Below are 26,484 nucleotides of genomic sequence, written 5' to 3' on the forward strand. Positions count from 1 at the left end.
GAAACAAGAAACAGGAAAGGGTAAACAGAGTACGGGATATGGAGAGAGCGGACGTCGTGAAGTCGTTGCAGGCAGGTAGGGAGCAAGACAACGACAAGGCGGGACAGAGAGTCGCGATGACCCACAACGGACAGCGGCCAGAGAGGGAGGATTGGCGGTGAATAAGAGAAGGGAGATGATGAAGTGAAAAGAAAAACCCGTGGGTCGAGCAGCTCAAGGCCAGGCTTGGCCGTTCGTCTGACTCTACTAGGTCCCAGTACCTTGTGACGGGCCTGTTCTCTATCTCTCGCTCTCACTTCGCTTTGTGTGGGTGTGTGTCTGCGTCTCCGGGGTGGATTCTTGGGCTAGGCCGGGCACAGCTGGTACTGAGCACCGGGTTGGGTTGAGCGGGAAGACAGAGAGGCCATGTCTGGCCCGTCTTCGTACGTGCTTCTCTCTGTCCTTTCGGTCTTCTCCTCCCCACAGGTGACGGAGAGCGGCGCACAAAAGATAGAGTGGGATGTGGGCTGGGGTGTGGAGGACAAATGGGCACAGGATATGGATGGGGACAGGAGGAGGGGGTGAGGAAAGAGAACAGCAACGACTAAAGAAGAAGCTGTGAGCAATACGCACCTAGGGCGGCCAGGGATGGGGCAGGGAATCGGACGGGTCAAGGCCGAGTAGAGTTGAGTAAAGTAGAGGCGAAGCAAAGACGAGACTTATGCTAGCCAAGGGTATGCGTAGGCGACAGGCGGGCTGAAAAGGCGGATAGACGGCGAAGTGGACGACGACGGCGGCGACGTGGACGACAACAGCAACGACAACGATGGAGACAGACAGCGAAGGCGACAGCGGTCTTGGAGACGACTCAGGTGCGGCGACCATCAATTGAGGGTTGGGTCGGCAGGGTACGGGTAGGGTATGTACCTGGCAAGTCGTGGTTGTGGGCGGAGACAAGGCAAAGTTCGAAAAGGGATCCTCGCAGTCGCAGTATGGAGTCCAAGTCTGATGACGATGGGGGTGTGACCTGGGACCCAGAATGCCCTTGAGGCTTGAGTGGCGGCGACGGCAGCGGCCGGAGACCACCAGCAAGGTTGCAGTCGTTAATTTCCAGATGCCTGCTCCTTTGGGAGAATGTGTCGAGGCTGAAAAGGCGTGGGTGTGTCTTGGGTTTTCCTCTTTGCAGCACACTGGGAAAAGGGGGGGGGGGGGGGGGTTATTTGGTTTAGGCGCACAGACCAGTCGGACAAGGAATTGAAAAGCAGGTCGAGCTCCGAAGCGGACGCAAGGGAAGAAGTGGGTTGGGACGAGACGAGGGGAGAAAGAGGGCGGGTCTGTAAGGTACAGTACTGGACCGCAAGCTCCGCATAGAGGAGGAGTAGGGGGGGGGGGAGGGGGGGGGAAAGGGTTGATATTATTCGGTCGAAGACAGTGCTGTGTAGATGGCGGCAAGGGAATGCGAGTGATGAGATGCGAGTGATGGGATGCGCTGTGACGGTGACGGACCATGCGATGCGCGCGGGTTTGGTGGTGTGATGTGTATTAGTGGTGGGATACCACGATACGTATGCGAGTTGGGAGGTGAGGATGAAGGTGGGAGAAAGTATGGGCGAGGGCGAAGGCGAAGGAGAGGATAAGATGGACGTTCCCCCACAGCCTGTGCGTACCGTACCGTACCGTACCGTACCGTACTTGGGTAGTAGTAAAGTAAAGCCTATAGGGGAGATGCAGAGAAAAGCGCGCGCCAGACAATGCAATGTGATGCGCTATGAAACGAAACGAAGCAGGAACAGGTCTTCTGTGGTTGTATCCGATCCGTACAGCACCTGTTCGTAGGTAGGAGTAGTCAACGATGAGCGTTTCAATACATATTTGTCTTGCAGCCTGCAGCCTGCAGAGTCAGGTAGATAACCGACTTAGGTGCAGAGAATAGGCGGTGGCACAACATACCTGGCACGTTGTGGCTACGCATAGGCACGGCAACAAGCAAGCGAGAGGACAGAGTAGACGGAGCGAAGGTGGGAGGGAATAGAGTGGAGTGGGGTGGGTAAACTCCCTATGGAGACTCCGTATGAACTTTGTGGACGGACTGACGATTGGCTGCCGTGCTGGGCGTAAGGTACACAGTACATAGGCTCAGTCCAGTCAATGTACGTTGCGTGACGTACCTACCCATCAGCTCTCCATGGCATGCACGTATGTACTTACTTATCTAGGTAGGTAGGTAGGTAGATAGGTAGGCAGGTGCTCATGAAGTACATGCTCTCTATATATTGGGTACTCTGTAGTACCCCCCCCCCCCCAAGTGTTGTGGCGTTTCGTTTATTTAACGGCACCACCCAGTCGGACCAGGTGTCGGCATTTGGCGTTGCGGGCGCGAGGAACGCCCTGTACTCCGCAATCGTGCGGATACGCTGACTGACTACTGACTGACTGACTGACTGACTGACTGAATTCCTTTGGAAGCTACGGATAGTTTACTGAGACTTGTATTCGAAGGAGGGGGAAAGGAAAGAAAAACCCCAAAAGGGAATAGGGATATGTGAAGGCCGAGGAGGATGAGATGCCATACGTTTCACCAGGTACGATAGGTACCTACATAGTAGGTACCTACGGCAGGTAGTCGGTCAGATACCTTGTCGAGTTTCGCGCCTCTAGTCAGCCCAGGTGAGGGCTGAGCTCGCCTTACCCTGTTCCGTCTCTCTCTTCCAAATCCCGCCCATCTCTCATCAAATGTGTAAATGGCGGTCCCTCCGTCTCTCTCTCTCTCTCTCTCTCTCTCTCTCTCCGAGTAGCTCGGTGAGGTAGTGTCAGATAGATTTCTTGCCAAGACAATAACAAAGTTTGTGAAGTCGGACAAATGGGAGTAAGGAAAAGAACACGAGAAAGAAAACAAAATAAAAACCACTAAAAAGAAAAAAACTCAAACGTCGACTGAGCATGAAGAAGCATGGTGGCTGGGAACGTACTTATGTAAGCAAACAAGTGGGGGAGGGTGGTACCCATCTGTCCAATGTACATCGGCCATGTGCTGCTATTAAGATTGTGCATAAGCCTCTTCTGCGAACGAGGGAATAACCAGAGAAGAAGAAAAGAAGCCGCGGTAAATTACGGAGCCCTCGCTCTCTCCACGACGCCCGCTCCCCCTATAATCTGTCCCACCAGACCACCAGTAACTGAGAAACCAACTCATATCCATCCATCTGGGCCGGGGAATCCTTTCTTTTGCTTTGCTCTCTTACGTAGTACTTTGTGCAAGGACTCGGTGTTTTTTTGTTGTCCAAATATCCGTACCAACCAAAGAACCCGATCCCCTGGAAGAGGCCCTGCGTGTCCCTCCTCCCGCTGGCCGGACCATGCACCACCATACCATCAATCGGAATCCGGCGGCTAGGAGAGAAAGATCAGACGATCGAGCTGCATAAAGGACCACCCCTCCCTTCGCTCCTCTCCATCGCACTAGGCACCCATCTACCTAGGTAGTTTCCCTGCAGAACACGCGGCACACGCACACAGTAGGGTAGGCAGGTTCATCGGTGACACCAGTCGTGTAATCTACGAGCGGGTGTGTGTGTATGTAGGGGTGTGTGCGTGTGTGTGGTTAATTCGCCAACCTCCAACATCCAATATCCCACATTCAAGGCATACGCCGTCTCTCACCCATGTAGCGAAACAGAGGGGAGGCGGTCTCTACTAGTAAGGCATGGTAGATACTTTCCGGCGAACTCGGTACACTAGCGTACTATAGGAAGTCAATTTCGGCTGCGAGTCCTCTCGATCTCCTTCATGAGAGCGAGATGGTGTACAGATACGTTTACCGGGCAGAGCAACACGCAGTACTATGTAGTGTATCATGCTGGGAGGCTGTCCCCCTGACCTAGTCCTTGTCGGCACCGCTCCTCCGGGCCTGTTGTCCACATCACCCTTGCCCGCCGTCCTGTATTCGTACACTATGTATTCTACCGGTACATACCAAACCCCGGGTGCTGTGACAAGGAGCCAGCCAACTTCCAATTACGCCCAGCGGTCCTCCGCAGGTTACCCGGGCCGCGGTACAGATACGCCACTCGCCGTCGTCGGAAACAAACGCCGCTTGCCCTGTCATGTCATGTCTCAGGCTAGCAATCTCGGGACAGGCATTCTGCCGACCCGACCCAGGACGACTTTGGAGGGGGGGGGGGGCCTGGAACGCCGCAGGTTGCGGACGCTGGCCCCTCGCCCCCCCGTGCAAGATGCAAGAGACGCCCAAAAACGTGGGAGCCCGGCCGACTTGTCATCTTTGGTAGGAGCCCACGTTTCACGCTTCCCCAGCTGTCCCCTGGTTCTGGAATCGTTCCAGCCTCACTTTCTTCCTCCCTGGAGACTCTGCCTCGTGTCGCGCCGGGGTCGTGCCTGTTTTCGGCCCGAGGCTTCCCAGCAAGCACTTGCTCGGAAAAGATAGAGGGGGAAATCAAAGAAGAAGAAAAAAAGAAAGAAAAAAGCCTGGGAGGCTCCTTGGTCAACGGACAGGTTCACTCTAGCTGAAGGACGCTATGCCGACGCTGGGGCGTTATGGTCGACGTAGCCGTCTGAGAATAAAAGAGACCGACTGTCTCCTCCGGTCTACTCCGCGTCTGTTCGGCCGAGTCATGTTCAGGGTGTGCCGACAGTAGAAGGGATCGCCACCCGTCGAGCTGGGGAAAGGAGAGGAGAGAGCCAAGCAGCAGGCCCCTTGGAAAGCTTCCCTGAGAGAGTGGTGGTGGCGGCCTCCGCTTGTCCGCGGCCTATGTAAGGCATGGCACGGAGTGTACTGTGCGTGCGTGTGCAACGCATTCGTATGGCTCTATCTCCAGACACCACCCGGCAAAACGCCAGTCTTCAAATAACCGAACCTCGTAGCGATACAACAGTAGGTATCGGTAAGTGTTCGAGTTTATCTAGCTGTCTCAATCTCCTTCTTTTGTTCTTGTACGGCGATAAACCTGTTAGGTGTTCCGCCCGATGAGAAGGACCGGCGAGCCGGAAGCGTTGTCCGCGACGGGGAACGTGCGCGATAGATAACCGGAGAGGATGTGCCTAGCGTCACCGAGTGCGCGCCATAGAAGAGACATGGAATACTTGTGACATTTCTCATTATTTCATACGTTCTATATGATAAAGGCCAAGGCGCTGCTGCTTGGACGCATACGTTATCCGGTTAATGCGTCACATAGGCCGTGCTAACTACCAGTGCCAGTGAGTGCTACGCGGGGTATTCAGAGGAAAAGCTTTGCCTCCGTAAGTAGTCTCCTACGCCTGGAGAACATTGGCCCTCTTTCGACTTTCTTTTCGGGTTTATCCGCCAACCTCAACCTCGGCCTGCGGTTCATGCAGACCCGGCTCCTCCCAGTAATGTGCCTGGAGAACCTTTTCATGCAACAAAATGCCCCCACACCTCGTTCCAAGCGCGGCCACTTACGCGACGGTGGCCTTGTCCTTGGGTAAAGGGGTGAAGCGCAGGTAGGGCTTGACAATGCGGACCTCGGGGAAGATCTCCTTGGCCTGTTCGGTCTTGATGGAGGGGTGGACGATGACGTCGTCACCGGGGACCCAGTTGATGGGGGTGGTGATCTTGTGCTTGTCGCCAGTCTGAAGCGAGTCGACGATGCGGAGGACTTCGGCAGAGTTGCGGCCGGTGGAGGCCGGGTAGGAGAGGATGGTGCGGATGGTCTTCTTGGGGTCAATGATGAAGACGGAGCGGATGGTGAAGGCGATGCCCTTCTCGTCGACGTTGGTGGTGTCCTGGTAGTCGAGCATGTCGTAGGCGTAGGCGACCTTGCGCTCCTTGTCGGCGATGATGGGGAAGGAGACCTTGGAGCCCGTGACCTCGTCAATGTCCTTGATCCAGCCCTCGTGGCTGCCGAGGGTGTTGGCGGACAAACCGATGAGCTTGACGCCGCGCTTGGAGAACTCGGGCTCGAGCTTGGCGAAGGCGCCGAGCTCGGTGGTACAGACGGGAGTGTAGTCCTCCGGGTGGGAGAAGAAGACGACCCAGTTGTCGCCAATGAACTCGTGGAAGTCAATGGGGCCGTTCGTGGTCTCGGCCTTGAAGTTGGGGGCAACGGTGCCGAGACGGAGGCTGTAGAAGAGGCAAGTCAGCTTTGCTTCGGACGTGCTGGGACGGCATGGCGGCATCGGCGGAGACGGTCCATGTTGACAGCGACGGCGGGGTAACGCGGAGTAGGAGTCGTAACTTACGGGGCGGGACGCTGGTCAGCCATTATGTCTATGATGTGAAGAGGTGCAGAAGAGATAATAGAGTGGCGTATATGGCAAATTGGCGATGGTACGTGGGATGGGAACAGCAATATTAATTAGGGAGATGAAGAGAGAGGGGAGAGAGCTGGTGGCAGGACGAGAACAAGGCGCGGGACTCGACGTGTAATAAATAGCCCGAGGCCACGCCTCAGGCACTACCTAGTAGTAGGTAGGTAGCTACTGCAAAGTGGAAGACAAGGTCGGGCCGTACCTTCGTACCTCGTTGTCCCCCTACCAGCCTACCACCCCTCCTTGGTTGTGTCCCTTTCAAATTCTTTTCCTCGGGTCTCGGTGCAGTAGGGGTCCTTTTCCCACATCAGCTCCATCTTGGATTCGCGATCTGTCCTTCTTTGGGTTTGACTTTGTGAAGTGGCAGGTAGCCTCATTTGCTTCTCTGGCATGATGGTTGTGGTATCTTATGAGCTCTATCATTGCTTGATCCAAGGCGGCGGCCGCCCGTCCTCATTTTTTGTTCCACTAACACCAACCACGATGAACACGGGCGGTCGCGTTGCCAACTACCGCATAGTACTAGTACGGTGCAATGATAGAGAGCCGTCCAGCGCGGCAGCCGCGTCAACAAGAACATACCTCTGCTCTGGTAATCAATCGAAGGCGGCAGAATCTCCTCGACAACGGGAAGTCATGTATCTCCATGCTGGCACGTCGTTCCCCAACGAGACGAGCGGGAGGGAGCTCTCTCCAATTGCCCCGCGTTGGAGGGGCTTTTTTTCCCAGGTGCCACTACCCCTCCATGTCCCATTCGGGTTAAGGCTCGATGGCGTGCTCGATTACATCATCTTTGGCCCAGGGCACATCATAGGAGGGAAACCGCCTACAGAAGACGCCTGGGTAGCGCATTGAAGGCACTATTCGCCCAAAGAGAACCCCCCTTGAGGTCGCACAGGTAGGTACACGACGATACTCGAACACGGTCGGAAAAGCACAGTACAAGCATCATGTCCAATATTCAACATCATTATGTAGAAGGGCTTCTGGATAGAAACAACAATACCATGCAATCTCGTAGCTGAACCTCTCTATTGAGTAAGGCTGCCTGCCGCTGGCTACCAATGCTTTTTAAGACCACTCACTCCTGCCTTCAAGCATATCATATGCCTGGTCCATGTTGCTGTGACTGTCTCGCCATCCATTCTACCCCTCCATATGTGTTCAATGGCAGCATAGAAGTCAAGATGTCTTCTAATTGCTAACCGCTTCGAGTGATCTACCCTTTCTTTCCTTCAGTATAATAATCCACTTCTCCTTCCGGGGAACTACATAGTATAACACTGTCCCTCACATCATCCATACTATCTAGGTAGGTCAGTAGGTACCCCAGTAGAGCACATACGGTAACTGCGATATCAGCCCCAGCTCAGAACCCCCCCAAGATCCAGACTTCGAGTGTGTCGAGTCAGCTGGATAATTGGCTAATAGATAAGGCTGCTGCTGCTGCATAGCCATCCGACTTACATGTCGGGCGCTCACATAACTTGGCTTATACGGGTTCAATGATCTTTTTGCATCATATGTCAGACTGGCAGGTACTCTTTAGAAGTCATATGTTCTCCATGGGTATGAGGACAACATTGATTGACGATCACTTGAGGCAATTTGAACAGCAGTTGCCTACAAAACCCATGGCCGCACCATCCATGAAGCGTGGTGCTGACCCATCTAGCCCCGGTAGCTCTCGCACGCCATCGCCGACAACCGTTCCGCCGCCCCACCTGGCCGCCGATCCCCTCCGTCCCACGCCGACTGCCGGCCGCCCATCCCTGGTAATCATGGAGGAACGGCTCCCGGCACTCGGCTTGGCTTGCAAATACAATCCAAGCGCCGGCGCACTCTACGCTCTACTCGGGCATACAAATGACAATCGTTTCCTGCGTGGCCATTTCGTCATGGTCCTTCCCTCCCACGATCGGACTTCTCGAAAAGAAAAAAGAAAAGACAAAAAAAATGCTATGCCGTTAACACCCGCTCAGGTTTTGATACGCGGCGAGTACTCGTCTTCGTGCCCCGTCCCCCCGGCCGAGTCTTTTCACACTTTGGCATCCCTAGCCAATCGACTTGTGAATACCGGGGTTCAATCACCATGGTCCTCCTCGGCAAAGGCTGATGCGAGCGATATACGCCGATGAAGCGTGCACTTGAAGCTTTTTGAAAACATTCCAGAACAAGTGTCTCAATGACATCCAAGCTACCTACTTTGTCGATTTGGCGAGTGATGGCTCCCTTGCTCTACAAAAGACATGGTAATGGCAGGCAAACACGAGCGCCTCGACATTGTGGACGCCCCTCTCTCTCCGTCTTTCTCTCTCCCCCCTTCCCCTCCTATTCCTCTCCGTCGCGTAACAGGCTGTAGCGTTGCTATTTTCAAGTGGAGGTGCGTTCTCTCGGTATCATTTCCATGTTGACGAACCACGTGCTCTGTTAGAGGAACGCGAGCAAAGCTTGTTTCAATGTATCCTGTTCAGTCATGTTCAAGGGAGGAGAAAGCAGGTGTTCATATGTTGGAGGGGGCTGGTTCTTTATGGTAGAGCCACCCCTACTGCCCCCTCAAGTGTCAGATCGTGAATTGGCCATGGGGGGGAAGGATACAAGGTCAATGATCCTGAAATGGAGGGAGCTAGTGTTATGGCAGAGGATGTCAATGCGATCCTAGCCATGACAGGGAGGGCGTCTGTGAACAGTCCCGGTGTAGAGCCGAGGATGCCGGAAGGCGAAAGTCATACTAGTCTTGTCATTCATAAGGCGGAACGTGATTATGTGGACTTTTATCGAGTGTCTTGCGGGTAATTACCTGAGTATAGACGTTACTGGGTCTTACACGGCAGGAATGGGACACAGGTCCAAGTATCTGGGTACTGTTTCATTGTCTCATACTAAAGGCAAACGCGGCCTATCGATGCGCGCAAGTTTTACTTTGACCATCAGCTCCGCAACCTACCTAGGTGTACGAGCATCAGGGTTCCGGTTGCCGACGCCTCCTCTAACGTCGCCCTCATCGAGGAGACGCAGGAGGGGTAGGAGGATCAGTGTTTGGGGATGGTGGGTCGTTTGGGGACATCTTTTGAGACTGCTGAGTTGGTTTGTCTGGGGTTATGAGAGAGTCGAGCGGGCCTAGAATCAAGTCTAGTATGGCAATGTTGATTCTGGTACGTTTTATCTGTGTAATGGGGGCACAGAAATGGATTCAAAGGCCGAGCTCACTGCCAGGCTTATATATTACTTGACATCATGTCAGCTATTCACTGTTTGAGGCAGTGTCGTGGTTGGGGCCGAGTGTGAATGAATTCCATTGAGCTGTATCAGTTGCGAGGTATGGTTCACAGCAAGAAGAACGGGAAACCGTTTTTGATAACTCCGCTTCAACTCAGAGCACTATCCCCTAGCTAACCGGTCTCCTTCCACTCCCCCTCTTTGCCTCTTGGCACCCCGAAACTCAACAACTTTTGCCACTCGAAACTGAGCGCCTCCATTATAGGAGATGTCTCGGCGTCCTTGCGCTCCCTGCCAAAGACGGTCCGGTTGCCAGCCTGCAAGATGAACGTAACTTTGTTGAGAGTCGACACCGAGTTCACCCGCTAGGCAACTGCCAGATTCCGCACGACGTGAACGGAGCTCGACGTACCAGGTCACCATGGCGCCCTGGGGGCAGGCCGAGCCGCCTTGAGGACGGACCCGATGCGGAGGGCAGAGGCGGTGGCGGCGGCGGCCAAAGGCCGGCGAGGTGGGGTGTGTGGAGGCGAAAAGGACCATCTTGTTTTGGGTGTGCGGTATTGACGACCAACTGGCGCCTTGTGTCTTTACCAGCCGGTTCCATGGCGAAGCTGTCGGCGCAATTCCGATCCGTCGGTTGTTGATCAGCCCAGGACGACCACGGACCTGCGAAAGAAGAGGGCCGGTTCTACACGAAAAACGAAAACCATGGTTGTTGTTGCATTTTCTTATACGATGCCCAAAGTTCCCCTCCCCCATGTCTACCATTCCCTCATGCTCTGTTATAATGCTGGGTCAAACTCCGTGTGATGCTCGTGTATCTCCCAAACCACCCCTTAGTCCATGCAATCCATCCATGCAGCCATTGTCTCCAGGCTCTTTGGCAATCGCTACAGTCCTAGTCCCAACTCATCCAATTTGACCTCAGGAAATCGTCTTCTTCCCCGGCTGCATCTTGTACGGGCTCTTTCCCCTTCTCGTTATTCTTTTCCTCGTCCGAGGAGCTCACCCTCCCGTCTACGAGTCAATCCCAAAGTCCACCCATCGATTCACCTACAGGCACAAGCTCGCGGCTGCAGACCTCGAGCAAGTCCTTGCCGCTTTTGGGAGTCTTCTCCAACTCGTTTGCTCCATCGTGAAGCCAATCCCGCTCGTACGGGTCAGGGTCAGAGAAGGTATCCTCTGTATGCGACTCCACGTCCCCGTCCGAAGAGTGTAGGTCTGAGGTCTCCGTGTGCGACGTTGCCTCTCCTCTGGACCCCGGCATCGCGACGTCCACTTCCTTCGCCGGTGTCATGTCTAGGTAAGTTGGGTTTTTGCTTTGAGCCAGTGAGCCCTCCGAGTGGCGTGATCGCTGCAATGGAGGCGTCACGGGCTTCCCAAAGTCGAACTCTACGGCCTCGAGTCGCATCGGGTTTATCGGGCTGGTCATCGGGCCTTTCACCAGTGAAACGTTGTAATGGCTCTTTGCCGCCCTCTTGAGGCGGGGCTTGCGCACGACGACAGGCGAGGCGCTTCCATGGCCATGTCGAGCCCGCATCTCCAGTCGTTCTTCCTCTTCCGTTTCCTCGTCCGTGAGCACGTTCTCCATCAGGCGTCGGTGGTGCGCCATGAGTTGCACACTACTACCAGAACACCTGCGCTGTCTGTTCTTGACGACTTCAGAGTCCAGAGTAAGAGCCGGAGCATCTTTAGACATCTGCTTCGTAGATGCGGATGACTTGGGCCAGGGCGGCGGCAGGACGATGCCGGTAGTGAGCCTCCGTAAGTCCACCTGGCTATCGGAGAAGACAACGCGAGCACGCAGACGATGGACGGCACGGTCCAGGGCGAGCTCGATAGCGCAACGGTCGCGGATTCGGCTGAGCTTCGGCCACGTTGCACGCTCGCCCATCAGACAGGCACGCAGCATGAAGTCAGGGCTGGGGTTGCTCAGGATCTTTGGGATATCGTGCACGTTGAATTCCGGAAGGATATTGATGTCGCCGGAATACTTCTGGCTGAGAATGCTCCTAAGCTTAGTGACGAGATTCGGGAAAAACCCAATCTCGGCCAGGAAATGCAACCGGTGCAAGGCCTCCTCCTTGGCGAGAGTTGTCAGGGTGTAGACCCAATCCGGGTCTTGCTTGCTGTGCGGCAGGCTCAACCGACGAGCCGCCGTGTCGTCGGGATCCAGCTGGTCGTCACGCGCAAGGAACGGGACAACGTGGGGGTTTACCTGAGAGACGATGAAGTGGTTTACGTTGAACATCTCGGCGAGCCTCGTCATAGGCAAGTCGTTGTCGACGGAACCGTCAATCCATCGCTGCGGTGTCGGGTTCCAGGGCATGTGCTCGCCGGTATCGGGGTTCTTTACCAGCAAGGGGGCGGCGCTGAAGACAAGCGGAACGGAGCATGAAGCAGCTACGGCGGACCAGATCATGACGTTGGGCGCCGTGATGTAGTTCAGTAAGCGCGGGAGCTCGTACATGGATTCGGTCGAAACGCAGATGTTTAGTACGCGTCGCGTTCGGTTGTACGCCTCCTGGAAAGTAAGGTCTCCTACCAAACCTCTCATGACGCGGGTCAGGTGCTTTATGTCGGACCAGCTTCCCTCGGTGAGCAGCCTTCGCACATGGTCAAAGACACCGTCCGGGTTTTCCTCGGCATCGAAGACGGCCAGGTCACCGTAGGGGAACTCCCTTACCAGACGGGGAATTTCTTCGTCCGTCCTTGTGCAAATGACGGCTGAGACGATGGAGCCTGCCGAGGCACCCGATATGATGCGCGGCAAGAGCTTAACCTCGAAGAGAGCCTTGAGCACTCCAATATGGGACATACCCAGTGTTCCGCCTCCGCTCAACAACAAGGCGCTTCGGCCAAAGCTCTGACGAGCGTGCAAGACGCTCTCGAGTATGTCCCTTTGCCCCATGCCCTCGGGCAACGCGAATTGGCTCTTTTCCACAAGGGCGTCGATAGTCTGCATGGCCGAGTCGACATATCTTTCGATGAGGTTCTTGGTGCCCACGTAGGAGTGCCTGTACAAGTCGACGTTTTCCATGCCACCGAGATCTCGAGAGAGGGCGGTCCGTACGAGGTGCATCATGGCACGCGTGTCGCAGTTTATGCGGGCATCGTCTAGTTCCTTCAGCCGCGCCTCGATCAGTGCCGGGTTGTAATCTCCCGTGTACGGATCCAGTTTCCACATGTCGTTTTCTTCGAGAATGTCGAGTTCTTCAGCAGCGTCTTGCCACTGTTTCCTAGTCTGGGCCTGTGTGAAGACGACCTGTCAGCGGTGTCACGACGGCGCAAGGGCGAAGAGGACCCGCTCTCCAGAGCCATGACGAAAGGTGGACATACATTTTTCATACGGACGGCAAGGACGAGCCTTCGTTCTTCTTTTTTTCTCCTGCTCTCTCGTTCCAGCTCGGTCAGTCCATCGCGCAGCGACAGGACGAGGTTATTGGCGCTTTTTACGGCACGGGATATGGTGTCGAGAGCGGTAGTAAGAGGTGGTTGTGGTTGTTGAAGCTGTTGCTTCTTGAATGACGAGGAGCGGACGGACTTGAGGGACGCCGAAGGGACGGTGGAGGAGGTCTTGACACGGATTGCAGGGAGAGGGTGAACGGAATTGAGGAGGACGTCGTTCATGATGGCAAAGAGGAGGTCGATGCGGGAGTAAAGACTGTCGTGGTCGAACCTAGATGTAATGTCGAGGAGAGGAGGATGATGAGGAGGAGGAGGAGGAGGAGGAGCTGGTGAACGAGAGGTAGCTTTGGAGCCGTGCGTTACGCATCACAGTTTGGGAGCGTCGTCGTGGTCGTGGTCGTGGTTATGGTTGTGGTTGTGGTTGTGGTTGTGGTTGTGGTAGTGGTGGTGCTGCTGCAACAGGCCTGACATGTGCCTTTGTTAGGAGTCGATGAAGGCTGGGCGGTCAGAGCATGCGCGCGCGTCAGTGTATCGTCGCAACGACGGCGGACTCGGGATCAAGGACAGAATAGCGCCCCGGGAGGTGCAGAGAAGGATGAGGGAGGAATAGAGAGGACTGCGGATCGAGTCTTGGAAGAAAGAAGAACAGCAGTTGTTCGAAGGAAGCGTGTGTAGAAGACGTGGGATCGTAGCAAGCAAGCCAAAGAAGATTTGCAGGTGTCAGATGAGAGCAGTGTTTTGGGAGTTGTGATTTGGGTGACACGAAGCCAAGGCAGACAGGGAAGTGATGCAGATCCCCGACGTTGGGTGCGCAGATGACCACACAAACTGGTGGCAGAGGGGTGGGGGGGGGGGGGGGAGGGGAGGGGTGTGTGCGTGTTGGATTTCGTCGCGGGAGACGTTCTATCGAGACCAAGGACGCAAAGCAAACCCCCCCGTGGTGGTCGGCAGCGAGCGAGGACGGGACGGGAATGGTTAGGAGGAACAGGCGGGCGCAAGCGGGATGAGATGGTTGGGCTAGGTGGCGTGGAGGATGTGGTGGTTGGAAGGGTGAAGCGACGGATCGGAGGACTCGAGCGGTAGGTAGGTAAACTAGGTTCACTGGGAGGAGGCCGGGTCAGGCTCAGGAGTGAGGAACGGTTTTATGTAGAGGGATAGTACAAGTAAAGATGCAAGCTGGCGATGCAACAAAAGATGGATACTGGGCAGTCGTGGCATTTGCACTACACACGATACAGGCTCGTCGATGGTCCGGCCTCGATGGAACATGGATAGTGGAAAGAAAAGTGGGCGATGATGACAGTCGCAGGCGCCCCCGGACAGGGAAGCAGATGCATAACCCCACCCACCAGCTGACTCCAGTGCAGGCTTCCCCCACAGATCGCCTCCGCAGTCCATACGGCGGAGGGGGGCGGTAAGCCCAATTTGCTATTCCACACAGGAGTGCGGGTATTTGGCCCGGGTGTGGTTTTGAGACGGGCAGATACACACACACACACACACACATATACACACGCACGCACACGCGGCGTACAGCAGACTCTAGAACCCTCTTGAGTCGAGGGCAGAGCCGAGACTTGAGCCCGTGGGTTGCGACGTTGACCCGATTTGAGGCATACGTCTACATATACTTGTACAACACCTGGGCTACCTACCTAGGTACCTAGATAGATACCTACCCACCTTTAGACATCTACCTAGGTGGGTAGGTACTTAGGTACCTACCTAGAAACCTACAATGTAGTGCATTAAGGTAGGTAGGGGGGAGAGAAGGAGATGGAAAATAAGAGGAAGGGAGATAACAGTACGTACCGCCTCCCTGAGTCCACGTGCCTGTGTCGCTACGACCTAAAGAGGGACCGCCTTGCATATGTACTACTTCAGTGCCTGTGTAGCCGTGTCACCGTGCCGCAACAGACGAGACGCCGCACGCCGCAGCACCCAGAACGTCGTCTTATTCTTCCCCTTCCATCTATACCAATCTGAGCCTAGATACCAGTGTGCATAAATATATATTTGAATATATTGCCTATGCAATATAGGTATCGTTCTGCATAGGTGCGGTAAGGTACAGCCGGGGCCGTGTATGCAAACCACCTACCGACCTAATGAGCATATATGTACCGGTATCCGTATCCGTGCAGCCGCAGCACGGGATCGCCAGGAAGCCAAATGACCTGCCCTAAGCCGACATTCCCCAGACCAGACTTGTGAGTAGCTCGCCCCGGATTTAGGGATCTTGGGGAAACACCAAGCACTGCATTGTCAATTTCCAACCCAATCAAGCCCTGCCGCGACACACCCTCCCCATCCCCCCACCATGCTTGTCTCCACTCTCTCTCTCTCTCTCTCACTCTCTCTCTTCTCACCCGCTTGCTCACTCCCCCCCTTCCTTTCGAACTTTTCCCTCCTTCCTCAGCACAAGGTGAGCTGTCATCCGCTGCCTTCCGCCGACCGTCCCAGCTGACGCCCTCTCTGTGTCTGTCTAGTATATGCCTTGGCAGGAACTCCATTTTCCTAGTATCTGCTGCCATCACCATCTGCCATCTCACATCATCCTGCAATAGTCACCTGTATACCGGCCATACCATTCTTTCCGCTTCACCTCCCTCTCCCTGACGCCTCACACGACACACAACTCGGCTAAGCCCGGGAGAGCAACAGCCCTCCCAAGACCTAGATAGCACCCGGGACAGGCCGCCCGTTGAACTCTCCATCAATCTCATCTTTCATGCCTACCTGTCTATGCCTCTTCGGCCCCGGGGCATCGCCCATCTTGTCTGCCCATACCTGCCAACCCATCACCACCAAGCAGGCACGCTCAAGGCTCCATGCGTTGAAGTGGCACGAGCCTTAAAATGGAGTGCGCATATGCACTGCAACATGTCCGTGTCCTCGGACACGGACAGGTAAATGGGGTCAGGTAGGGATGGGGGATGGGGGATGGGGACTTACAGCCTGCTAACAAAGGACAATCTGGAGATATTACCCCGCCATTGCCCCTCCATGCCATACTAGGCGGTATCCATACTATCACCGTATATGCCGCATCCATCTGGCAAGCTCAACTTGTTCATGTGTTTTCATTTGTATCTTCGAAGCAAGTGCCCATGTACCAAATAGGACCGCCACGCAGTCATTCATGCCCACTAGGCCGTGTATTTTCCTTGATCGAGGTGGATGAGAAAAAACCCTTGTCCGGCGACGGAAAAGGCGTACAGCCAAAACGCTCCAACGGTCGGCCGGCCGGCCTGTCACTACCCTCCAACCGTTACACGTCGCCGTTTGGCCTACGGTAACACAGAACCTGCGCTGGGAGACGGCGAGTGAGACAGCTCATCGTCCCTATCGTAGTATCTATGGCCACTCTCCCTTTCTCATCAATCTGGCTCCGGCCGTCCTCGGCCAAGAAACGACCCTTTCCTTTCCTTTCCTTCTTTTCATCCTGCCCATGATTCAGGCTCCGTTCCGGCTCCACCGTCGTGTCTCACACCGGATACTTCCTTTTCGAATCGTTTGACGTACACCTACTTGTGGGAACTCGCACTGCTCGCCGTGCCCTTCACTCATCACTAGTTATGGCAGCCAGATCCCAAACCTAGGTAGCCCAGGATTTCCCGTCGCGCCAGTGCCGTGTCCCCAAAGTATTTACCACGCTTAACCATGCTGGCAAACATACTGACTCGTTTGTACGCCTTCATCCGAGACTCCACAACTCGTTCTTGCCCAAACGTCATAAGTCATCGACGGCCCACCCCCATCAACTCTAATCGACGGCGGCCGCATCGTCATCATCGATCTCCGGCCCGTATGCCACCATTCCTTTGGGGGCCTAGTGGCCTCTCTGACGCATCTCGTAGCCACTCTTCTAGCACTGCCGTCTGTAATATTTGTACGTGTGCCAAACCACCGTATACCGAGCTTCGCCGGTGTTCTATCTTGATTCTTCAATGGCCACATCTTCGCCATCCTCTTGTAACAGCCTCGCCGCAAAATCGCAAACCTTATCCCGAAGAACCTGGGCGACTTTGCCTTCTGTCCAAAAGTGCCCTGCGGAGGGGACCTCCTCACCGTGAAACTGTGATCCCTCAATGCCTTCGAGCCGCCCCACCCATGACCGCAGCTTGGCAACGGGGACGAAAACATCTCGGTCACCAAATAATGCTAGGGTCTCGTTTTCGACCAGTTTGCTCTCGCTCATTTGTCGATGATCGGTTGTAAAAGCCGGCGCTCCTTGATCTCGAGGCTTGCCCGCTCGGGAGAACAACCCTCGCCCAGGCACTGCTGAGAGGAAAGACATTGTCATCAAGTTCGTGACGACCCCTTGCGGTGGAGATATGAGGAGGTATGCCGGCCGCACCGGCGTCAAATTAGCCACTTCTTCTACCACAACCGAGATCTCTTGATTCGATGATATAGTCTCCAGCTTTTCCTGGGCCACGGCTACGCCTTTGTGATGGTGCCGCTTTGTTTTTGCAAGCAACTCGTTGACGCCCCGCCGGATCTTGTCTTCGGCATCGATGGAGAATGACCTCCGTGTTTCCGAGACCGACCGCCGAGCCTCGTAGCTCTTCCGCTGCGTATCCTCGTTGCCTCCGACTCGCAACCCAAAGTATTTTTTTCGCGGCGACACTGTGCTCGCGGATCGGGCGCTCGCCAAGATCAAGTTCTGTTGCTCGGCCAGATGTTGTGCGCGGAGGCGAATATCGGCGGCTGCGGAACCAGCAGGGGGCAACTTGAACTGCGCGAGGATTTGCGCCATCGGTGGGATCTGCGTCGTTATCATGGCCCCGTACGAGTAGCCAGCAAGAAGAAGCACCGGATGCTGCGATGGAGAGGGTTTGGGCTGTGTATCGGGAGGTGAAGGTGTGCGAGTCGTTACCGGCAATAGCGCCGCAGAAGGGCTGAATGGATCGAGGAAATGCATGTAGTATACCATGAAGCCGACAAAGGACATGTAGTCGCTGCGTTCTGGCTTTGCTGTCCACGAGGTCCGTCCTGCCGAGCCCGAAGCGCCTCTGTCGCGAAGAATTAAGTTAGCGACGGAAACCGGCCTGCCTCTCCCGGGACGGAGCTCTGGCGCCCTCTGTTGTGCACATTTTCCTTACCTGAAATTGAAGGTGCCCACGAGAAAGCCCTGTCGCAACAGGGTGGCAGCAACGATGTCGACAATTGGATCGTCATAGGATCCGCCCAAGGGCGCATACGGATGGGCGATGACGGCGGCGTGTCGCTTCCATGGCGAACGATTCGATGCTGCAGGACTCAAGGCGTGGCAGTGGTACATACGACAGTCCAGAACGGTGTCGTCGTGGAGGCTGGGGAGCGTGAAGCTCAACGTCGGTTCGGGAAGCATCTTCTGCTCTTCATAGTGGAGCCATTGCCCGGACGGTCGAGGGTGTTGGCGGCCGCAAAATAACGCTTGTAAACGGGGGCTCAAGAAAGGGTTCGAATGTGTCAAATCAATGTGGAAAAGTCGAGCAAAACTGGCGGCTTGGGCAGCGTCAATGAGGTTATGAGGGGCAAGATCAGAATGAGACAGGCCTTCTATTATCGTGTCGCTGTGCTCATTGATCTGCGGCGGTAGCTAAGCCTCTAAACCATGTCACGGATGAGAAGGACCGGAGAGATGCGTGGAAAGCGTGCAGAGATTAGCGCTTGCGCAGGACGTCAGCTTCCCCCAGGGCTGCAACCTCGCCCCTCTCTCAAAAGCAAGTAATGCACAGTGAGCGAGCAAGCAAACAAGCAAGCTTTGTGGTGGCGTAAGAGTGCAGGGGTTGTGACGCACTAAGATGGGGAAGTGACGGGTAGCACGGTTGTTGTACACCGAGGTACCGTACGTGGCCCCCGCGGCTCATCCCTTCACCTGGGCTCTCACCTTGGGCCTCATCTCACCGAAAACCTAGCTCCAGCCGGCGTCTCAATTCGTTCTTGACATACTGTACATGCCTACACTAAGTACACGGACAGGGTTCTCCATAGCATTCTCCTTGCAGTTCACACCTCAGTCGCATCATCACTTATCAAAGTCTAAGGATGATGCTGCTACGTACCAAGGTGTCTGCCATGTCAGATGTCTGTTCAAAAAGATAAGATAAAGCATCCGGGATCAATGCCTAGCCTCGGAAGTCAATCGCAAACATACTGTGGGGGGTACTAGAAACTTCGATTTGAATGGTTTTTCTATACTATGGCTTGATGCTCAACCGTCACCTGCTAAAGCTTTTTCTTTGCCTCGGTCTCAGCTCTCTCACGTCTACGCTTCCTCCATGCCTTAATCTCATTTAACAGACCCATGACAAGAGGCACACCCACTGGCCCCAGCAGCGGGAGGTACACAGCTACCTTGTGCTCGTCAGGGAAGTATAGTTGGCCAACCATGCTTTTCTCGAAAAAGGCTCGCTCTGCCTCCGCCTCGGCGATCCTGGCATGTTCCAGCCCCTCCGGTCCGCCCAGGCTTGCACAAGCGAGCTCCAAGTGGTGCATGGTTTTGGCGACACCGTCCGCGACATTGCGGGGAATGGAGATGGAGGGCAGGGCCAGTGACAGTCTCGCCAGAGAGCCCAGAGTAGACGATGCCCGTAGCAAGAGGTCCGCTGAACGAATTCGCGTGAGGGTCGACAGTCGCAAGGGAAGAGATCCGGACTGGGGAGTTCCGAGAAGGGACAGCAGATGACCGGCGAAAGTAAGCATCGGCTGCTTGAGTGTAACAGACGGTACGTGTGACGTCGCCGGCGGTAGCGACAGAAGGTAGACCGTTCCCCACTGAGGGATTAGCCAAGACTGGGATGTCTCTGATCCCGAGTTCAATCCGATCGTTTGGTTTCCCACAAAGAGAAGAAAGTTCACCGTCGGGGCGCCGCCAATGGACGGAGAGAGAGGCCATTCGGCCGCATTGATGAACGACGCCAGATCGTCCTTGGTCAGGACTTGAGACTGCGCGCCGGGTGTAGCATACAGCTGCACTTGCGTGTCTATCGTGAAATTATGGATGGGACTCAGTACGTCAAGCATGGGCTTCATGTACGCCTGGATGGCTGCGTCGACGTCCCATGTGTTGGGCGCGGAGCCGCTGGTGAAGAGCGAGAAGCTCAAATGGTACGTAGGTGAGTATCGCAGGGACCGAGTGGTCCGCTTGGCCAGCGACTCAGCCGCCTCGGGCGACATGCCCTGAGGTCTCGCATCAGTGGCACCTGACGCAGTCGAGAGAAGGTATGAAATGATGGCCTGTTCCTCGGCGTAGGTGGAACGCAACTCGTTGGCCATATATGAAGCCAACGCGGAAGAGGACGACGTCGGCGAGGGAATCGAGTTTGGTGGGTAGGTGATATCAAGGACCGGGAAATGGGGGTTCAGAGACGCCGTCGTGGACTCTCCGGGACTGAGCCGAATCGTCAGGGCAACTTGCGAATCGTCTTCGGCAATGGACGTGGGATCATCTTGGGGCGCAAGCTGGAGACGCAAGTGGTGCCCCGAGAAATCGTTGAGGTCGTCGAGCGCGTGCTGAGTGAGACGGAGAAGGTTCTGTGCCTCTTGCTCTTGGAGCTTGTTGGCCTGCACCGAGATGCGAAGGGGGAAGACGGGACGACAAGCCTGAAGGGGAAGAAGAATGATTAGCAGCGCTCTCTCTCTGTGCTTTGGATACGCTGTGGGCGGGGGAAAGTGGAAGGCATTCCAATACCTTTCCATCTGCCCATTGTTCCATGCCATTCAATGGCAGGTTTGCGCGATAGATGCTCGTGGTCATCCACCATATTGGCAAGCCCAGGAATAGCACAATGGCCCAGAAGGCAAGGATGACGAAGGACCGGCGCCGCACGTCGGACGGCTTCTCAGGGGGCGGAACCTTGCGGGACTCGGGTTGCGGTGGCGTGACGGTCGGGGTCGTTGTCTGGCCAGAGGCGAGGCCTACGCCTGCTGCCGAGCTGCTTGCATCGTCGTTGCCGGGCATCGAGGCAGACATGGCCTTGTGCGTCAAGATCTGATGCGGGCTGCGCAGCGATCGGGAAGATGGAAGGCGCAACTCGCAACCGGTTAGCTGTTCGCTACGGAATTGACATGCATGGCCAGTAAGGAGAGTGCTGACATAATCCTGATGGCATTGAGAGCTCCGAGATAAGATAGCAGCGAACCTCGAGCGCGGCGCGCGGTCACGTGAGAAATTTCCATTTGAGAATTTATTGAAATATCTAGGTACCTGACTAAGATGTACTGCGCAAGTGTAAGTAGTTAGCCGAGCGCTCCGCCAATCGTTGCGATCTTACAAACTCCTAAAGCCCCTCTGCATTTTACAGGGTGTTACAATGCGAATGCGAATGAGGCTTGCACGCCGCTATTTACCTACCTACTACCTACCTACCTACCCGCAGGCACAACAGCAGTCCGAGTGCCTTTTCCAACCTCTCCACTGCCGTTATCCCTCCGCACCCTCCCCGGTTCGGAAAGCAAAGAGCGCCCCACGAACCGGTCACTCGCATGAAATGACTTTGAAAGTTCTCAAATACGTCATGCTCGAGGCTGTCTACCTACCTCGCGGATCATCGTGCTCGTGTTCGAACGAGCACGTTAAGTGTTTACCACCAGGGGAAGGCGGATGAATTCGATGCGCGCTTTCCGTCCCATTACATCCACCGAAGCAGCTGCTTTGCCCCGGTTTCAAGGCCTCGAGACAACAGGGGCCCAAAATGGTCACCCTGAAGTTTTGGTCTTGGCCTTTAATTGGTTTACTTCATTTTTCCGACCTCGGAAGGGCTCACGGGATGCAACAGACTCCTGTTGCATCGGGCCGCTAACCGTACACGTCCTGAATCGTTCAAAAAGTTGCAACATCAAACGAGTTTATATTGGTTCGCAACGTACCGTATCCTCTCAGCAGATTCGTACAGCGCACTGACCACGGGCTACTGGAAAGGGGTAAGCGGGCTGGCAGAAACAGGGATCTAGATGTGGCAAATGCAGGGGCTAGTCAACGTCAGCAGCAAGTTTGGTGGCAAGGGTTAGGGTTAGGTGGGTGGGTGGGTGGCTAGGTTGGCTGACCGCCTTTCGAAATAGGCCTAGTTTGTGGTCAGTGCGCTGTACGAATCTGCTGAGAGGATACGGTATTGTACTTTACACAGGCTCGCATGCGGCACCTCGGCACCCGTTGCGTCGGCAGAATTCCTGAGGAACACATGGTGCAACTCGGTTAGGACAGGACAGGACGCGGGCAGAAGCAAAGAAAGAGACAACTCCGCGGCAGGTTCGTCGGCAGATATGCGTACAGGGACAGGTATCAAAGAATGGGGAAGCAGGGTACCTAATGGCTCAGCGCAGGGAGCTGCCCTGTTCCAGTAACAGCAAATCGCAACCCATCGTTGGTTGCAGGAGCATCCATCCGAAGATCAGAAGAAGTTTGGTCTGCTCTGCACGTCGCCTACGATGCACAGTACAATTCCTCCCCACCCACGCCGAACCAATTACTCAAATAGGAACGGGGTAGAATTATGGATACACTACCTACACCAACTAGACTGACTCTAGGCGCACGAGCTTCGTTAGATGGCCAGATGCCGAGGTTCCCAACTTCCATTCACTGTCTGTCTGGCTACCTACTCCAGCAAGCCAAGCCAAGCCAAGCCAAGCGAAGCTACCTACTACCTAAGCGACGCAACACAAACGATCGGCAGCGGCCACTGTCGTTATGTATCCGCACGGAATACCTACACGTATACCCGGTACGTCTGATGATCTCTCAGCAAGCGTCCTAGGTATTACCTACGTAGGTAGTATGCAAGTCTGGAGGACGTGATACCGCACTCGCATAGCACATCGCACCACCGCGCCGCGCCGCAAGCCGACAGGATCCAGCAAAAACATGTACACTATTCGTACCCGCATGCGTTCATCTATTCAGCCATTCATCTACAACCCGGCCATTGTCTGCCACACCAGCACCCTCACCCCCTATGGCACGGCACGGCATGCCATTTCGTTTGGCCCACCATTCAATCCAACTTAATGTACGCCGAGGCAGGCCACCAGCGTCTACACGTACGGTTAGTCACGTTCCTCGGCAGTTGCTGAAGAGGTGACGGCATGCCTGCCATGTGGCCCTCATCGTCGTGAACGTACATAGTAGGTAGGCCTTCTCCACCACCCAACACCCAAAACCTAGTTTACTGTACCCGTATGTGCACGAATACTGTACACTGCCACGTAAACTATCTACCTAGGTTCAAGGTTCACACCAGGGCTTTGCCGTCGGTCCGCCCTTCTGGTTGCCAAACTGCATTCTACGCTACCTCGGTACCGCATGTAGTTGTACATGATTGCTTGACGGGGTGTACGTGAACTCATACGCCCCCCCAACAACCAAATGCTGAGGCCACGACTCTTTCACATCGCACGTATACGTACCAGGAGCGAAAACGAGTACCGTTCGACCGGAGACTTGGGAGGGGGATGGGGGATCAAGGTGGTTCGCTGTGCGATATCGCATCGCATAGCATCGCATCGTGCCGTGTCGTGTATTGTCGTGTATGATAGGACCGACAACTGGTTTTGTCCCATCTTTCCAACCCCCCATGGATGGATGGATCCTCTGAACCAGGGACGACACGTCCCAATGCCCACTGCGACACAGGCTTTCCGTGTTTTAGTTTCTTTGCCATCTTGTGACTGTGACAGCCTCCATCGACCGTTACAAATACCTACCGCCGCCCTCCTTCTTGTCCTCACCCACGCCCAAATTGGCCCATACTCCCTGACATCGAAGCTTCCATCTATGGTCTGCTGCTGTTGCCAGCGAGCTGAGCGCCTGCCTGCCTTGATCGGACCCACTAGCCACACTTCGCCACTGGCTCGCACTGCCACACCGTTTCCTCTTCCGACAGCCTGCGCCAATAGTCCGCCCCTGGAAGCGACGGACGCAATGCCTGGTATGTGACATCCGGCTTCGTGCGCCGTACGGGTTTCCCGGAAGTTCGCTCTTGCTCTTGTCATCGTGAGCCGCATAGTCTACTACGAAAGGGGGAGATAGAAGAAAGAAGAAAAAAGAAAAAAAAAAGAAAAAAAAAGACAACGAGGGAAGGGGAATGACAAAATAGATGGCTATCGCCGCCCGTTTTCCTACTGCACTGCACTCCGCTTGCCACACACTCTTTCACTGTTGCTCCAATGATGCTAACCCAACCGGCCGGTTTAGTTCCGCTCGCCATCGCTGTACCGGCGGCAGTCGCAGCTTATTCCTACCTCAGTGCTCGAATTTCCCTGTGGTATGACAAACAGTTACTATCCTATGCGCTACCCGCCACTCTCTCAGCTATGTGGCGCGAACGGACCGACCGACTGAACGGTTTCTATGTCCTTGAGCGTGCTGCGTTAAACAAATCCACGGCCAACCGCACTTTTATCATTTTTGAGGGCAAAACATACACCTACCGGGAGACGTACGACCAGGCCCTCAGGTATGGCACCTGGCTGCGGGAACGCTTCGGCGTGAAGCCCAAGGACATCGTCGCCATAAATTTCCAAAATTCCGACGTCTTCATCTTCTTATGGCTCGGCCTTTGGTCAATTGGCGCAAAGCCCGCCTTCATCAACTACAACTTGACCGGCAAGCCGCTGGCACACTGCGCCAAGGCTGCCATGACGAAGCTGATGCTCATAGATCCCAATGTCGTCGCCAATGTTGGTGAAGACGTGAGGAGAGAGCTGGATACCGTGCAGTTCGTCGTGTTAGATGATGCTTTGCACCGAGAAATCAACGCTACTGAGCCCAGGCGTGCGCCGGATTCTGACCGATCCGAGAGCCAGTATCAGAACCTGGCCATCCTCATCTACACGTCGGGCACGACTGGCATGCCCAAGCCGGCCATTGTATCATGGGGGAAGTGCATCGTCGGAGCTGTTCTAACGTCAAGATTCACCGGCAACTCTTCAACCGAGGTTTTCTACACCGTACGTTGCTCCCTAGCCTCCGTCCCCCCCTGCTTTCCTAACTGCGAGTAGGCCATGCCCCTGTACCACAGCTCTGCCGCCCTTCTGGGCTTTCTTAACGTCCTCGAGGCAAACGGTGCTATCTGTATTGGACAAAAATTTTCAACAAAAGTGTTCTGGGAGGAGGTTCGCTCGTCCGGGGCAACCATCATTCAGTACGTCGGCGAGACGTGTCGATATCTTCTGGCTGCACCACCTCAGATCGACCCCCTCACGGGCGAAAACCTCGACAAAAAGCACAGAGTACGGGTGGCTTTCGGCAATGGGCTCAGACCAGACGTATGGAACAAGTTCAAAGACAGATTCGGAATCGACACCATTGCCGAGTTCTATGCTGCAACTGAGGGTTCCTTTGGAACCTGGAACCTGAGCCGGAACGACTTCGCCAAGGGGGCCGTCGGAAGAAACGGCATGCTCTACAGTCTCTTTCTAGGGTTTGAAGTCGCGCTTGCTCAAATGGACGAGAACAATGAAGCACCACTACGAGACAAGAAAACCGGCAGGTGCAAGCCCGCCAAACCTGGGGAGCCGGGAGAACTCATTTTCAGGCTCTCGCCCAACGACCTAGACCGCCGATTCCAGGGCTACTACGGCAATCCCGATGCGACAAAGGCCAAGATTATGCGCGACGTCTTCTCAAAGGGAGATGCGTGGTTCAGGACAGGCGACGTGGTGCGATGGGATTCCGAAGGACGACTCTACTTCTCCGACCGTATAGGCGACACCTTCCGCTGGAAGAGTGAGAACGTATCAACACAAGAGGTTGGCGAGGCGGTGGGTTCGCACCCGGCGGTCCAAGAAGCCAACGTGTACGGCGTGGAGCTGCCGAACCATGACGGCCGTGCGGGATGCGCTGCTGTGGTCCTGCACTGCAAGCCATCGGAGGAGGTCATGAAGAGCATCGCGCAGCATGTGAAGGAGTCATTGCCCAAGTACGCTCTGCCCCTCTTCCTGCGCGTCATACCTCCCCATGCTATGCAGAGAACCGGCACGAACAAGCAGCAAAAACACGGCTTACGGGCACAAGGCGTTGAGCCAGGCATCCCTGGCGATGTGTACTGGATGAAGAACGACACATATGTTCCCTTCTCGAAACGGGACTGGGACGAGCTTAACGGTGGACGGGTGAGGCTGTAAATGCGAAAATGCGATTTTGTCGTGATTGATGCACGCGAGCGAGATACCACTCTTACATTACTCCACATACTTAGAGAGCATAGCTAACACTAGCACAAATGAACAAATCTATCTCACAATAGTACTACTGATGATGAAGATCGTCTTCTTGAGACCGAGTGTGACTCTATGCACACCTGTCTCCTGGTTGGAAATGGAAGATGCCTGCTGGCAAACTCCTCCCGTTAGATTCAACCTTCATCTCATGTAGAGAGTCCCTGGGGGAGAAAAGGCACCGGTATCAGATGTGGCTTTTAGACCCCTTCCGACGCCGGAATGGTCGTAAAAATGAAGGACCGTAGGTGCAGACGTACTCGATCGCCTTTGCCGCCTCGTCCATCACGGTGTGCGATCCACAAAACACCCGTACTGTCTCTCGGGTCGCGATTTTGTTCAGCAACAGACAACTCTGTTCCGAGAGCTGTCGTTTTGATGAACCAC

General features: G+C 55.0%; 9 protein-coding genes across 9 annotated transcripts; 4 read left to right on the top strand and 5 right to left on the bottom strand.

Moving 5' to 3' along the window:
• The first annotated feature begins 3,603 nt into the window (after positions 1 to 3,603).
• Positions 3,604 to 4,587, top strand: LY79DRAFT_274140 (uncharacterized protein). The gene has a single exon (XM_060552050.1). It carries the CDS (start codon positions 3,833 to 3,835, stop codon positions 4,418 to 4,420), a length of 588 nt encoding a protein of 195 aa, XP_060412262.1. The 5' UTR covers positions 3,604 to 3,832; the 3' UTR covers positions 4,421 to 4,587.
• Positions 4,588 to 5,064: 477 nt separating this feature from the next.
• Positions 5,065 to 6,348, bottom strand: LY79DRAFT_559111 (AhpC/TSA family protein). Its single transcript, XM_060558225.1, has 2 exons — positions 6,196 to 6,348; positions 5,065 to 6,076 (listed from the first exon to the last, which is right to left on the bottom strand). Exons 1-2 carry the CDS (start codon positions 6,216 to 6,218, stop codon positions 5,413 to 5,415), a joined length of 687 nt encoding a protein of 228 aa, XP_060412263.1. The 5' UTR covers positions 6,219 to 6,348; the 3' UTR covers positions 5,065 to 5,412.
• Positions 6,349 to 7,721, top strand: LY79DRAFT_559112 (uncharacterized protein). Its single transcript, XM_060558226.1, has 4 exons — positions 6,349 to 6,970; positions 6,994 to 7,162; positions 7,243 to 7,576; positions 7,701 to 7,721. The coding sequence occupies exons 1-3, from the start codon at positions 6,655 to 6,657 to the stop codon at positions 7,256 to 7,258; spliced, it is 501 nt and encodes a 166-aa protein (XP_060412264.1). The 5' UTR covers positions 6,349 to 6,654; the 3' UTR covers positions 7,259 to 7,576; positions 7,701 to 7,721.
• Positions 7,445 to 8,715, top strand: LY79DRAFT_274037 (uncharacterized protein). The gene has a single exon (XM_060552049.1). It carries the CDS (start codon positions 7,770 to 7,772, stop codon positions 8,400 to 8,402), a length of 633 nt encoding a protein of 210 aa, XP_060412265.1. The 5' UTR covers positions 7,445 to 7,769; the 3' UTR covers positions 8,403 to 8,715.
• An 882-nt stretch (positions 8,716 to 9,597) lies between these two features.
• On the bottom strand, positions 9,598 to 10,379 carry LY79DRAFT_274027 (uncharacterized protein). The gene has a single exon (XM_060552048.1). It carries the CDS (start codon positions 10,249 to 10,251, stop codon positions 9,646 to 9,648), a length of 606 nt encoding a protein of 201 aa, XP_060412266.1. The 5' UTR covers positions 10,252 to 10,379; the 3' UTR covers positions 9,598 to 9,645.
• On the bottom strand, positions 10,199 to 12,844 carry LY79DRAFT_559115 (patatin-like phospholipase). Its single transcript, XM_060558227.1, has one exon. It carries the CDS (start codon positions 12,668 to 12,670, stop codon positions 10,508 to 10,510), a length of 2,163 nt encoding a protein of 720 aa, XP_060412267.1. The 5' UTR covers positions 12,671 to 12,844; the 3' UTR covers positions 10,199 to 10,507.
• A 3,981-nt stretch (positions 12,845 to 16,825) lies between these two features.
• LY79DRAFT_519184 (Alpha/Beta hydrolase protein) lies at positions 16,826 to 18,247 on the bottom strand (the record flags this gene model as incomplete). Its single annotated transcript, XM_060555110.1, has 2 exons — positions 16,826 to 17,909; positions 18,000 to 18,247. The coding sequence occupies 2 exons, from the start codon at positions 18,245 to 18,247 to the stop codon at positions 16,826 to 16,828; spliced, it is 1,332 nt and encodes a 443-aa protein (XP_060412268.1).
• A 741-nt stretch (positions 18,248 to 18,988) lies between these two features.
• LY79DRAFT_559121 (phosphatidylinositol-glycan biosynthesis class S protein) lies at positions 18,989 to 20,940 on the bottom strand. The gene is made up of 2 exons (XM_060558228.1): positions 20,573 to 20,940; positions 18,989 to 20,484 (listed from the first exon to the last, which is right to left on the bottom strand). Exons 1-2 carry the CDS (start codon positions 20,852 to 20,854, stop codon positions 19,108 to 19,110), a joined length of 1,659 nt encoding a protein of 552 aa, XP_060412269.1. The 5' UTR covers positions 20,855 to 20,940; the 3' UTR covers positions 18,989 to 19,107.
• Positions 20,941 to 24,048: 3,108 nt separating this feature from the next.
• Positions 24,049 to 26,004, top strand: LY79DRAFT_519254 (AMP-binding enzyme; the record flags this gene model as incomplete). Its single annotated transcript, XM_060555116.1, has 2 exons — positions 24,049 to 24,828; positions 24,880 to 26,004. The coding sequence occupies 2 exons, from the start codon at positions 24,049 to 24,051 to the stop codon at positions 26,002 to 26,004; spliced, it is 1,905 nt and encodes a 634-aa protein (XP_060412270.1).
• Between the last annotated feature and the right edge of the window lie 480 nt (positions 26,005 to 26,484).

This window comes from Colletotrichum navitas (genome assembly GCF_030913465.1).
Source record: "Colletotrichum navitas strain CBS 125086 chromosome Unknown LY79scaffold_46, whole genome shotgun sequence".
NCBI lineage: Eukaryota > Fungi > Ascomycota > Sordariomycetes > Glomerellales > Glomerellaceae > Colletotrichum > Colletotrichum navitas.

Excerpts from the sequence above, each read along its gene's own strand:
- LY79DRAFT_274140 (XM_060552050.1), top strand. The coding sequence starts at position 3,833 with ATGCTGGGAGGCTGTCCCCCTGACCTAGTCCTTGTCGGCACCGCTCCT.
- LY79DRAFT_559111 (XM_060558225.1), bottom strand. The coding sequence starts at position 6,218 with ATGGCTGACCAGCGTCCCGCCCC. Across the intron at positions 6,077-6,195 it reads GCTGACCAGCGTCCCGCCCC|CCTCCGTCTCGGCACCGTTG; the intron begins GTAAGTTACGAC and ends CCTCTTCTACAG.
- LY79DRAFT_559112 (XM_060558226.1), top strand. The coding sequence starts at position 6,655 with ATGATGGTTGTGGTATCTTATGAGCTCTATCATTGCTTGATCCAAGGC.
- LY79DRAFT_274037 (XM_060552049.1), top strand. The coding sequence starts at position 7,770 with ATGATCTTTTTGCATCATATGTCAGACTGGCAGGTACTCTTTAGAAGT.
- LY79DRAFT_274027 (XM_060552048.1), bottom strand. The coding sequence starts at position 10,251 with ATGGTAGACATGGGGGAGGGGAACTTTGGGCATCGTATAAGAAAATGC.
- LY79DRAFT_559115 (XM_060558227.1), bottom strand. The coding sequence starts at position 12,670 with ATGTGGAAACTGGATCCGTACACGGGAGATTACAACCCGGCACTGATC.
- LY79DRAFT_559121 (XM_060558228.1), bottom strand. The coding sequence starts at position 20,854 with ATGTCTGCCTCGATGCCCGGCAACGACGATGCAAGCAGCTCGGCAGCA. Across the intron at positions 20,485-20,572 it reads AACAATGGGCAGATGGAAAG|GCTTGTCGTCCCGTCTTCCC; the intron begins GTATTGGAATGC and ends CTTCCCCTTCAG.